Consider the following 12,864-nt stretch of genomic DNA (forward strand, 5'->3'; position numbering starts at 1 on the left):
TATCAAAGCACTTAATGATTACAGAAGTGAGTGCTACGTGGCGATAGTCATTTAGTTCAGTTACTTTCACTTTCTTGAGTTCAGGAACAATGGTTAGGATAAAAGGCTAGGATATGGAGAGATTGAATATATCCGGAAAAAAAAACTCCAGCCAACTGGTCTGCACATGCTCTGAGGACGCATCTTTGGATGTCGTCTGGGCTGGTAGCCTTGTGAGAGTTAACATTTTTTTTTTATTTCACCTTTATTTAACCAGGTAGGCTAGTTGAGAACAAGTTCTCATTTGCAACTGCGACCTGGCCAAGATAAAGCATAGCAGTGTGAACAGACAACACAGAGTTACACATGGCGTAAACAATTAACAAGTCAATAACACAGTAGAAAAAAAAAGAAAAAAAAGGGGGGGAGTCTATATACAACATGCTTAAATGACTCATGTCAGCCATGGAGAACGAGAGCGCACAGTCCTCATGAGCATCGTGGGTCCGCGTCAGTGGCTCCATGTTGTTTTCCTTGAAGTGGGCGTAAAAGGTGTTCAACTTATCTGGGAGCTGGGCATCAGTGTCTATATACCCCCTGTATAAATCCTCCTTATTGTTATTTTTATTGTGTCATTTACATTTTTTAACTTTAGTTTATTTAGTAAATATTATATTAACTTTCTTGAACTGCATTGTTGGTTAAGGATTTGTAACTAAGCATTTCACAGTAAGGTCTTCTACACCTGTTGTATTCGGCGCATGTGACATTTTATTTGATACATGGCAGGCTTTCCCTTTATAATCCATGATTGTCTGGAGTCCACGCCACATACATGTCTGAGTCGTTGAATTGTGACTCCACTTTGTCCCTGTACAGTAGTTTTGCCCCTTTTATTGCCTTATGGAGGTCATAGCTGGTCTGTTTGTTCACATCCATGTTCCCAGTCACCTTGAATACAATGGTTTGTGCTTTCAGTTTTACGTGAATGCTGCCATCTATCCACGGTTTTTGGTTTGTATAAATTCTAATCATCACAGTGGGAACAACATTCTCTATGCTCTTCCTGATGAGTGTATATTGTATGTCAATACTATTCTCAGAGCCAATCCGGAACATTTCCCAGTGGAGGTTGTGTACTCTGGTCCACCCCTATCATATGTATAAACTGTATTTTCTACCATCTATTGCACCTTGCCTTTGCCGCTTCGCCATCGCTCATCCATATACTTACATGTACATATACTCATTCACCCCTTTAGATTTGTGTGTATTAGGTCATTGTTGGGGCATTTTTAGATTACCTGTTAGATATTACTGCACTGTCGGAACTAGATGCACAAGCACATCTGCTAACCATGTGTATTTGACCAATGAAATGTGATTTGATTTGATAATATACTCATGACATCATCAATAGAGGACCAACATACAGAACCAACTGGTATATAGAATAGCCAAAAACATATGACATGATGAACAATTGAAAGAGCCACTACTATAGTAGATACAATTTCACACACAAGCATACTTCTTGTGACTTACAGGTAAATACTGGATTCGTTCCCACCGATGTCTGGTGACTGCAGTTTCTGGACAAGGATGATTATGATGCCGATGAAGAGGACAAAGTTGATCTGTAGAAAAAGAAGATGTGTATTTACAGGACAAATACCTATATTCACTCATCTGTCTTAGGTATTGAACAGCTATTAATTTGACTGAATTAGTTATTTTTAAATATTGAAATTTATCAACATTTATAGTCATCAATAAGTGATTGAATTGATAATTGATTAGTGCCTCACCATGATAGAGGCCAGCACAGGTCCCTTAATCACCCACCAGATACCAGCATTATCATTCATATCCCAACACCTGGAGACAGAGAGGGAGGGAGAGAGAGGGGGAGGGAGGGAAGAGGGAGGGAGGGAAAGAGTGAAGGCGAGAGGGAATGAGGGAGGTAAGGAGGGAGGAGGGAGGGATGGATGGATGGAGAAAGGGAGAGCAATAGGGAAGAAGGGAGGGAGATAGAGAGGGAGGGCGGGGAAAGGTTCAAATACAGAAATATTAAAGAATCATGTACATTTACTATTGTCATCATTACCTTCATAATATAGTCAATTGAGTGTGATGGTAGTGGTAACTCACCCTATGTCATCAAAGTGCAGCCTGAGTACTGCCCATATCACCACACATATAGTGGGGGTCCCTGAATACACAAAAAACACGCACATAAACACATACACACACACTTTCACTTTCACTTGATGAATTCAGTTTGATTAGGTAAACAGTACATGATGATTGTTGTCTCACCCCAGCCAATGATGGTATACCAGTAGAAGTATCTTCTCTCAGGGAAGAATGTCTCTACTAACAGAGTGAAGAGGTACAGGCCCTCAATGAACAGCCAGAAGTAGTTAGATAGGACACAGTAGTGAAAGAACACCATCACCACCTTACACTCCACCTACAGAGAGAGAGAGAGAGAGAGAGAGAGACAGACAGACAGACAGACAGACAGACAGACAGACAGACAGACAGACAGACAGACAGACAGACAGACAGACAGACAGACAGACAGACAGACAGACAGACAGAGAGTGAGAGACAGACAGAGGGAGAGCGAAAGAGAGACAGACAGACAGACAGAGGGAGAGAGAGACAGACAGAGAGAGAGTGAGAGACAGACAGATGGAGAGCGAAAGACAGACAGACAGACAGACAGACAGACAGACAGACAGACAGACAGACAGAGGGAGGGAGGGATGGAGGGATGGAGGGAGGGAGGGAGGGAGGGAGGGAGGGAGGGATGGAGGGAGAGACAGACAGACAGGGAGAGAGCAGACAGACAGGGAGAGAGTGAGAGACAGACAGAGGGAGAGCGAAAGAGAGACAGACAGACAGAGAGAGAGAGGGAAAGACAGTTGGTTCAGGATGTGTGTGAGTGTGTGTACAGTATGTCTTTGTTTGTGTGTGACTAACGGTAGTAACGTTACTTTTGATACCGGCGCTCCGAGGCAGGTGTTGAAATCACTAAGCAGTTTACTTTGAAGCAGTAGGAGCATGTGAGCAATGGCGGCCAAAGCTTTGTTTTGTCGAACAACCACCTGATTGGTTTGGTATTGGTTTCGGTAGAAGGCAAAAAGGCTACCCTGCGCACGTGCTATGGCATATGCGACGTCATCTATAATAATTTGGCTGCTCTAAATTCTTTTGACCAGTAGGTGCCAGAAGTGTACGATATGTTGATCAAAGCCTCGAGTAATTAACCGATTTTCGACACAATAGGCTAGAAATGCTCAATGCTTCCGAAAGCTTAGTTCCCCATCACTAACTAACAGTGTGTGTGTGGTATGCCTACTCACAGTGTGTAAGAAGCAGTGGTTGCTGTCCTCCTCTGCGTACAGAACCCCGTCCTTGATGAAGACAGAGATGGCTCTCAGAATGAATGACACAAACAGGTTCATGTGGATGAAGTTCCTGGTGCAATGCAGCTTCCTGTGAACACAGCCAATCACAGCTCAGACAACAACATCCACAAAACCTGGGTCAACCAATCTCTAAACAAGCAATCCCACCTACTGTATAGTCTGTTACACTAAAGCACCATGTCTTGACTTTTATATTATCTTGTCTTATATTATCTGATATGTTCTATATTCTGTTATTAATGTACATAATAATAATAATAATCTTACAAGCCATCTAGTCCTGCTGTATGTAAAATAATTAGAAAAAAATCGATGACCTACGAGCAAGATTAAACTACCAATGGGAAATTAAAAACTGTAATATCTTATGTTTCACTGAGTCGTGGCTGAACGACGACATGAATAACATACAGCTGGCGGGTTTACACTGCATCTGCAAGATAGAACAGCTGCCTCTGGTAAGACAAGGGGTGGCGGTCTATGTATACTTGTAAACAACAGCTGGTGCACAATATCTAAGGAAGTCTCAAGGTTTTGCTCACCTGAGGTAGAGTATCTCACGATAAGCTGTAGACCACACTAGCTACCTAGAGAGTTTTCATCTATCTACATACCACCACAGACCGATGCTGGCACTAAGACCACACTCAATGAGCCGTATACCGCCATAAGCAAACAGGAAAAGGCTCATCCAGGTGGTGCTCCTAGTGGCTGAGGACTTTAATGCGGGGAAATTAAATAAGTTTTACCAAAAAACTATTGACCACCTTTACTCCACACACAGATACGTACAAAGCTCTCCCTCGCCCTCCATTTGGCAAATCTGACCATAATTCTATCCTCCTGATTCCTGCTTACAAGCTAAATTTAAAGCAGGAAGCACCAGTGACTCAGCAAATGCTAAGCTACAGGACTGTTTTGCTAGCACAGACTCAAATATGTTCCGGGATTCTTCTGATGGCATTTAGGAGTGCACCACAACAGTCACTGGCTTCATCAAAAAGTGCATCAATGATGTCATCCCCACAGTGACTGTACGTACATACCCCAACTAGAAGCCATGGATTACAGGCAACATCCACTCTGAGCTAAAGGGTGGAGCTGCCGCTTTCAAGGGGCGGGACTCTAACCGGGAAGCTTATAAGATATCCCGCTATGCCCTCCGATGAACCATCAAACAGGCAAAGCATCAATACAGGACTAAGATCGAATCATACAACACCGGCTCCGACACTCATCGGATGTGGCAGAGCTTGAAAACTATTACAGACTACAAAGTGAAACGCATCCGAGAGCTGCCCAGTGACAAGAGCCTACCAGATGAGCTAAATTACTTCTATGCTCGCTTCGAGGCAAGTAACACTGAAACATGCATGAGAGCATCAGCTGTTCCGGACGACTGTGTGATCATGCTCTCCACAGCCGATGTGAGTAAGACCTTTAAACAGGTCAACATTCACAGACGGATTACCAGGACGACATTTTCAACCTCAGTCTAATACCAACATGTTTCAAGCAGACCAAACATACTCCCTGTGATCAAGAACACTAAGGTAACCTGTCTAAATGACTACTGACCCCTAGCACTCATGTCTGTGGCCAAGAAGTGTTTGAAAAACTGGTCATAGCTTACATCAACACCATTATCCCAGAAACCCTAGACCCACTCCAATTTGCATACCGCCCTAACAGATCCACAGATTATGCAATCTCTATTGCCCTCTACACTGCCCTTTCCAACCTGGACAAAAGGAAACACCTATGTGAAAATGCTATTCATTGATTACAGCTCAGCGTTTAACATCATAGTGCCCTCGAAGCTCATCACCAAGCTAAGGACCCTGGGACTAAACACCTCCCTCTGCAACTGGATCCTGGACTTCCTGACGGGCCGCCCCCAAGTGGTAAGGGTAGGTAACAACACATCTACCACGCTGATCCTCAACATGGGGGCCCCTTAGGGGTGCGGGCTCAGAGCCCTCCTGTACTCCCTGTTCACTCATGACTGCATGGCCAGGCACGAATGCAACACTATCATTAAGTTTGCTGATGACACAACAGTGGTATCCCTGATCACCGACAACGATGAGACAGCCTATAGGGAGGAGGTCACAGACCTGGCCATATGGTGCCAGGACAACAACCTTTCCTTCATAGTGATCAAGACAAAGGAGATGATTGTGGACTACAAGAAAAGGAGGACCGAGCACACCCCCATTCTCATCGACGGGGCTGTAGTGGAGCAGGTTGAGAGCTTAAAGTTCCTTGGTGTCCACATTACCAACAAACTAACATGGTCCAAGCACAGCAAGACAGTTGTGAAGAGGGCACGACAAAACCTATTCCCCCTCAGGAGACTGAAAAGATTTGGCATGAGTCCTCAGATCCTCAAAAGGTTCTACAGCTGCACCATCGAGAGCATCCTGACTGGTTGCATCACTGTCTGGTATGGCAACTGCTCGGCCTCCGACCGCAAGGCACTACAGAAGATAGTGCGTACGGCCCAGTACATCACTGTAGCCAAGCTTCCTGTCATCCAGGACCTCTACACCAGACGGTGTCAGAGGAAGGCCTTAACTTGTAAAAGACTCCAGCCACCCCAGTCATTGTTCTCTCTGCTACTGCACGGCAAGCAGTACCGGAGTGCCAAGTCTAAGTCCAAGAGGCTTCTAAACAGCTTCTAGCCCCAAGCCATAAGACTCCTGAACATCGAATCAAATGGCTACCCAGACTATTTGCATTGCCCACCCCCCCCCCTCTTTTACACTGTTGCTATTCTGTTATTACATTTACATTTACATTTAAGTCATTTAGCAGACGCTCTTATCCAGAGCGACTTACAAATTGGTGCTTTCACCTTATGACATCCAGTGGAACAGCCACTTTACAATAGTGCATCTAGGTCTTTTAAGGGGGGTGAGAAGGATTACTTTATCCTATCCTAGGTATTCCTTAAAGAGGTGGGGTTTCAGGTGTCTCCGGAAGGTGGTGATTGACTCCGCTGTCCTGGCGTCGCGAGGGAGTTTGTTCCACCATTGGGGGGCCAGAGCAGCGAACAGTTTTGACTGGGCTGAGCGGGAACGGTACTTCCTTAGTGGTAGGGAGGCGAGCAGGCCAGAGGTGGATGAACGCAGTGCCCTTGTTTGGGTGTAGGGCCTGATCAGAGCCTGGAGGTACTGAGGTGCCGTTCCCCTCACAGCTCCGTAGGCAAGCACCATGGTCTTGTAGCGGATGCGAGCTTCAACTGGAAGCCAGTGGAGAGAGCGGAGGAGCGGGGTGACGTGAGAGAACTTGGGAAGGTTGAACACCAGACGGGCTGCGGCGTTCTGGATGAGTTGTAGGGGTTTAATGGCACAGGCAGGGAGCCCAGCCAACAGCGAGTTGCAGTAATCCAGACGGGAGATGACAAGTGCCTGGATTAGGACCTGCGCCGCTTCCTGTGTGAGGCAGGGTCGTACTCTGCGGATGTTGTAGAGCATGAACCTACAGGAACGGGCCACCGCCTTGATGTTAGTTGAGAACGACAGGGTGTTGTCCAGGATCACGCCAAGGTTCTTAGCGCTCTGGGAGGAGGACACGATGGAGTTGTCAACCGTGATGGCGAGATCATGGAACGGGCAGTCCTTCCCCGGGAGGAAGAGCAGCTCCGTCTTGCCGAGGTTCAGCTTGAGGTGGTGATCCGTCATCCACACTGATATGTCTGCCAGACATGCAGAGATGCGATTCGCCACCTGGTCATCAGAGGGGGGAAAGGAGAAGATTAATTGTGTGTCGTCTGCATAGCAATGATAGGAGAGACCATGTGAGGTTATGACAGAGCCAAGTGACTTGGTGTATAGCGAGAATAGGAGAGGGCCTAGAACAGAGCCCTGGGGGACACCAGTGGTGAGAGCGCGTGGTGAGGAGACAGATTCTCGCCACGCCACCTGGTAGGAGCGACCTGTCAGGTAGGACGCAATCCAAGCATGGGCCGCGCCGGAGATGCCCAACTCGGAGAGGGTGGAGAGGAGGATCTGATGGTTCACAGTATCGAAGGCAGCCGATAGGTCTAGAAGGATGAGAGCAGAGGAGAGAGAGTTAGCTTAAGCAGTGCGGAGTGCCTCCGTGATACAGAGAAGAGCAGTCTCAGTTGAATGACTAGTCTTGAAACCTGACTGATTTGGATCAAGAAGGTCATTCTGAGAGAGATAGCGGGAGAGCTGGCCAAGGACGGCACGTTCAAGAGTTTTGGAGAGAAAAGAAAGAAGGGATACTGGTCTGTAGTTGTTGACATCGGAGGGATCGAGTGTAGGTTTTTTCAGAAGGGGTGCAACTCTCGCTCTCTTGAAGACGGGAGGGACGTAGCCAGCGGTCAGGGATGAGTTGATGAGCGAGGTGAGGTAAGGGAGAAGGTCACCGGAGATGGTCTGGAGAAGAGAGGAGGGGATAGGGTCAAGCGGGCAGGTTGTTGGGCGGCCGGCCGTCACAAGACGCGAGATGTCATCTGGAGAGAGAGGGGAGAAGGAGGTCAGAGCACAGGGTAGGGCAGTGTGAGCAGAACCAGCGGTGTCGTTTGACTTAGCAAACGAGGATCGGATGTCGTCGACCTTCTTTTCAAAATGGTTGACGAAGTCATCTGCAGAGAGGGAGGAGGGGGAGGGGGAGGAGGATTCAAGAGGGAGGAGAAGGTGGCAAAGAGCTTCCTAGGGTTAGAGGCAGATGCTTGGAATTTAGAGTGGTAGAAAGTGGCTTTAGCAGCAGAGACAGAGGAGGAAAATGTAGAGAGGAGGGAGTGAAAGGATGCCAGGTCCGCAGGGAGGCGAGTTTTCCTCCATTTCCGCTCGGCTGCCCGGAGCCCTGTTCTGTGAGCTCGCAATGAGTCGTCGAGCCACGGAGCGGGAGGGGAGGACCGAGCCGGCCTGGAGGATAGGGGACATAGAGAGTCAAAGGATGCAGAAAGGGAGGAGAGGAGGGTTGAGGAGGCAGAATCAGGAGATAGGTTGGAGAAGGTTTGAGCAGAGGGAAGAGATGATAGGATGGAAGAGGAGAGAGTAGCGGGGTAGAGAGAGTGAAGGTTGGGACGGCGCGATACCATCCGAGTAGGGGCAGTGTGGGAAGTGTTGGATCTGTGCATAGTCACTTTAATAACTCTACCTACATGTACATATTAACTCAATTACCTCGACTAACCAGTGCCCCCGCACATTGACTCTGTACCGGTACCCCCTATATAAAGCCTCACGATAGATATTTTACTGCTGCTCTTTAATTATTTGTTACTTTTATTTCTTATTCTTATTTTTTAAAGGTATTTTTTGTTTTAGTTCATTTTTAAATGGCATTGTTGGTTAGGGCTTGTAAGTAAGCATTTCACCGTAAGGTCTACAACTGTTGTCAGATTTGATCTGAGTGGGATTTTGGATTTTGACCTCTGGTGACCTTTCTCACCTGAACCTGCAAAGGATGACCATGGCTGTACAGAGAGAAACCAGAGAGGTGCTGTATCCCACCGTGTACAGAGCCTTCACCGACACGTAGTACATGTCCTGCAGTAAACAACAACAGTAAATCAAGAACATATATTTATCAGGGATATTAGCACAGACTGATGCATATACCCATATGTTTGGCATGACCATAAGGAGTTGGCAAGAGAGCAGAAACAGACTGGCCTCCAGGCTAAGGATTATGGGCAATGAGAGTGAGGGTAAGACAGTGTGGAGTGCTCACCGGATGCTCGTGGGTTCCGTTGGGTTCGTCGAACATGCAGGCATCCACATAGTGAGGGAAGGTCTCAGACCAGCCGCCCTCCGTACAGTTACGACTCACCTTCCCTAGCTCTACACACATAATAAACTATGTCAATGGTTAACACATACAGTAGATTCAACATTTCAAAACATATTCTATTCTTATTTACAATAAAAGTGACTCCAAAATGACACAATACATTATTTACCATTCATTTCTATTGGGCACAAAGTAATGTGAAACACAACCAAAACAAATAGCAAAGGCATCCCACAAATTTGTAGTCACAAGCTCCATGTAGTCATTTCATGCTATGAATAAGGGACCAAATACTTAACTTTTGACTACTTTAATACAAATGTAAGTGAATTAGTCCCAATACTTTTGTTCCCCTAAAATGGGGGGACTATGTACATAAAGTGTTGTAATTTCTAAACGGTTTACCAGATATGCATGAAAATACCCTCAAATTAAGGCTGGCAGGCTGCACTTTAACCTCATAGTCATTCTATCATTTTGAATCCAAAGTACTGGAGTACAGAGACAAAAAGAATAATAATTGTCACTGTCCCAATACTTTTGGAGCTCACTGTATTTACCAGATGATAAGACAAGAGGTGCAAATCAATGTTAGTTACAATAGATGTACAATGTGGATGTTAACATTAAACAAATAGACAGAGTCATGCCCAAAGTATTGAGATTATTGACAGCTGTCAGTCACTGACCATCATCCTCCTCGCTCATGAACTGGATGAAGAGCTCTGGACAGCTGACCACAACCACCTCTCCCACCCGGGCAGGCTGCCAACACGTCAGGTTATCCCACAACCATGGGCACCCTGGGGACACAACACAACACAGAGATGGTGAGTACCATGATTCAATTAAAAGAGCACAACATTCACAACATTCTTAGACCTTCTTCTGTGGTTGATGGAAAAACACCTTTGGAAGACAAAGATCTGATGTTATAGATTAGAAACAGGTATTGAACCATAACCTGAGTTAGCTCTGTGGTCAGTGTAAATACTGTGGAAGTACCGATGTTACAATGGGGTATCCATGGGATAGCACAACCTCAATGCTAAGGATCCCTTTTACGGCAAGGCCACATCTGGCCAGCAGATGGCACTAGAGGCCAAGAAAGATGCAACTGCTCAGTTTGTATAATGCAAACAATGGTAAATGGGTGTTTTCTGGTACTGCTCTAGTGTCTCTCTGTCTGCATCCAAAATTGCACTCTATTCCTTTAGTAATGAACTACTGACCAGAGCCTCTATCTCTAGGATGGTGTGTAGAGTGATGAGGTTTGTCAGGCTTGTCTGGAGGGCTGTGAGGAATACAAAAACACTCCGTATGTCATAGATGGTAGTGTGTGTGTGTTTGTGTGTGCGTGTGTACGTGTGTGCATGTGTGTATAGGGGTGAGTAGCTGTGTGGCAGTCGGTGACTTTGCCAGACTCCCAGTCATTGATATTCACAACCATAGAGACCTCCCTCTTTCTATCACCCTCCCTCCCTCCATCTCCCATGCTCCCTCTATCTCTCCCCTCCCTTCCTCACTCTATCCCTCTCTTTCTTTCCACCTCTGTCTCCCTCTCCCTCTATCCCTCTCTTTTTTCCACCTCTCTCTCTCTCTCTCTCTTTCTCTCTCTCTCTCTGTAGGTGGAGTGTAAGGTGATGTCTAACTACTTCTGGCTGTTCCCATACTCACTCCCTCTGTCGCTCTCCCTCTATTCTTTCCTCTGTACCTCTCCCTCTCTCTCTCTCTCTCTCTCTCTCTCTCTCTCCCAGTTAAACATTCACATGGTCACAGTCATGCTCAGGTCACATAAGAAGAGAGACAACATTGAGTTCTTCTTTCTCTTTCCCTCTCTTCCTTTATGTAGAGAAAAGGGGTCAGTGTGTTTGGCCTTGTTTTAATTCCAGCCACATCGAGCCACAGTGAAAATAGCATCAGAGAGATGCAACCATGGTCTGAGAAACTGCATCTCTACTGAGACAGAGAGAGAGAGAAAGAGAGAAAGAGACAGAGGGAGAGAAAGAAAGAGAGAAAGAGAGAAAGAGAGAGGCAGACAGAGAAAGTGTGAGAGAGAGAGAGAGAGAGAGAGAGAGAGAGAGAGAGAGAGAGAGAGAGAGAGAGAGAGAAAGAGAGACAGTGTTATATTAGCACACTGGAGGGGGGGGGGTTAACGAGGGGTGGAAACTCAGGATACTAGACAATGAGGACTCTGAGTCAGCTAATATAAATCTCTATAAGTCTGGAACAGTATTGGTACAGGGCAACCCCAAACAGTTTCAGCTGGACTTTAACCGAATCAAATAATTAGCCCAGCAGGAATAGCTCTCCCTTGAGAAAGATACCCCCACTCCGAGCGGGTCAGACCAGACCTTTTCATTATATAACCCCACAGAGGAGCAACCCCAAGTGGAAAGTCAAACCCTCAGCACAGAGTACTATCCCCTCATTGAAATGAAGGATACATTTACCCAACTGGAGATAAGGCAGGTGGAGCTGGAACAGCAGGTGATTACACTTCAGTCAGCACAGACCCAGACAACAGTCCAGCACAACAACACCCCCTTAACCAGACCCGGAAAGCTGGAGGTGGAGAGAGACATATCTGCACTCTGGACTGTGGTGAGACAACTTCAACAATATAAAAAGAAAGAGCAGGAGAAGAACAGAGCACTAGAGGAGAGGATAAGACTGCTGGAGGAGAGGGTGAGGGGGATGGCATGTGACAGAGAGGTGGCCAACCCACTAGAGAGGTGGCCACCCCCGTAGAGAAGCCAGCAGAACAGCCCACACCAGACCCTGACCATAGCGTCGACATCACAGCAGAACAGACAAATGAAGAACCCCAAGCACAGGGGATCTCACCCCCTCTGACCACCCCCCCTGTCAGCCACCCCGATAGCCATCCTGACAACCCCCCCACACCCACTGAGGACATAAACAAGACACAGATTGTACTCCTTATGGACTCAAATGGGAAATATACACACCACACACCCAGCGCGCCCTAGACATTCTGTCTGAGGACCAACTAGGTTCACATAGTCACATAATAATACACATAGGCACAAACAATCTGAGAATACAGCAGGAAATGGTGGACACAGCACCGAAGGGAGTGATTATAACCGCCCTGCTAACATTAAAAGACTTCCACCCTGCTACCATACAGCAGGTAAACCAAGTATTTCCTGTGACTCTGCCTCAAAACCAAATGTTTTCCTGGTCCACCATTCCACCCTGGACTAGAACAGCCTCTATGACCAGGTCCACCTATACAAGGCAGCAGTGCCCACCACTCCACCCTGGACTAGAACAGCCTCTATGACCAGGTCCACCCCTACAAGGCAGGCAGCAGTGCCCACCACTCCACCCTGGACTAGAACAGCCTCTATGACCAGGTCCACCTATGCAAGGCAGCAGTGCCCACCACTCTATACCCTGGACTAGAACAGCCTCTATGACCAGGTCCACCTATACAAGGCAGCAGTGCCCACCACTCCACCCTGGACTTGAACAGCCTCTATGACCAGGTGCACCTATACAAGGCAGCAGTGCCCACCTTTCTCAAACCCAGACCCAATACTTCACACAGAAGCAACAGATCAATTGACACCCCGCCCAGACTAGCGAGACACTCTCCCAGACCTGCGGGACCCCCCTGGACCTACACACAGAGGACCCACGCCGATAGGAC

General features: G+C 46.9%; 1 protein-coding gene across 1 annotated transcript in view; it reads right to left on the bottom strand.

Annotated features, from left to right (window-relative positions):
• The window catches only part of adcyap1r1b (adenylate cyclase activating polypeptide 1b (pituitary) receptor type I), a 117,615-nt gene that overhangs the window by 57,011 nt on the left and 47,740 nt on the right, over positions 1 to 12,864 (bottom strand). The window contains exons 4-11 of the mRNA XM_065009187.1: positions 9,875 to 9,988; positions 9,126 to 9,235; positions 8,844 to 8,941; positions 3,351 to 3,483; positions 2,299 to 2,452; positions 2,131 to 2,191; positions 1,788 to 1,857; positions 1,525 to 1,616 (exon numbers count right to left, since the gene is read on the bottom strand). Coding sequence (XP_064865259.1) covers positions 1,525 to 1,616; positions 1,788 to 1,857; positions 2,131 to 2,191; positions 2,299 to 2,452; positions 3,351 to 3,483; positions 8,844 to 8,941; positions 9,126 to 9,235; positions 9,875 to 9,988 — 832 coding nt within the window. The remainder of the gene's footprint in view (positions 1 to 1,524; positions 1,617 to 1,787; positions 1,858 to 2,130; positions 2,192 to 2,298; positions 2,453 to 3,350; positions 3,484 to 8,843; positions 8,942 to 9,125; positions 9,236 to 9,874; positions 9,989 to 12,864) is intronic.

This window comes from Oncorhynchus nerka, linkage group LG24, assembly GCF_034236695.1.
Source record: "Oncorhynchus nerka isolate Pitt River linkage group LG24, Oner_Uvic_2.0, whole genome shotgun sequence".
Lineage (NCBI taxonomy): Eukaryota > Metazoa > Chordata > Actinopteri > Salmoniformes > Salmonidae > Oncorhynchus > Oncorhynchus nerka.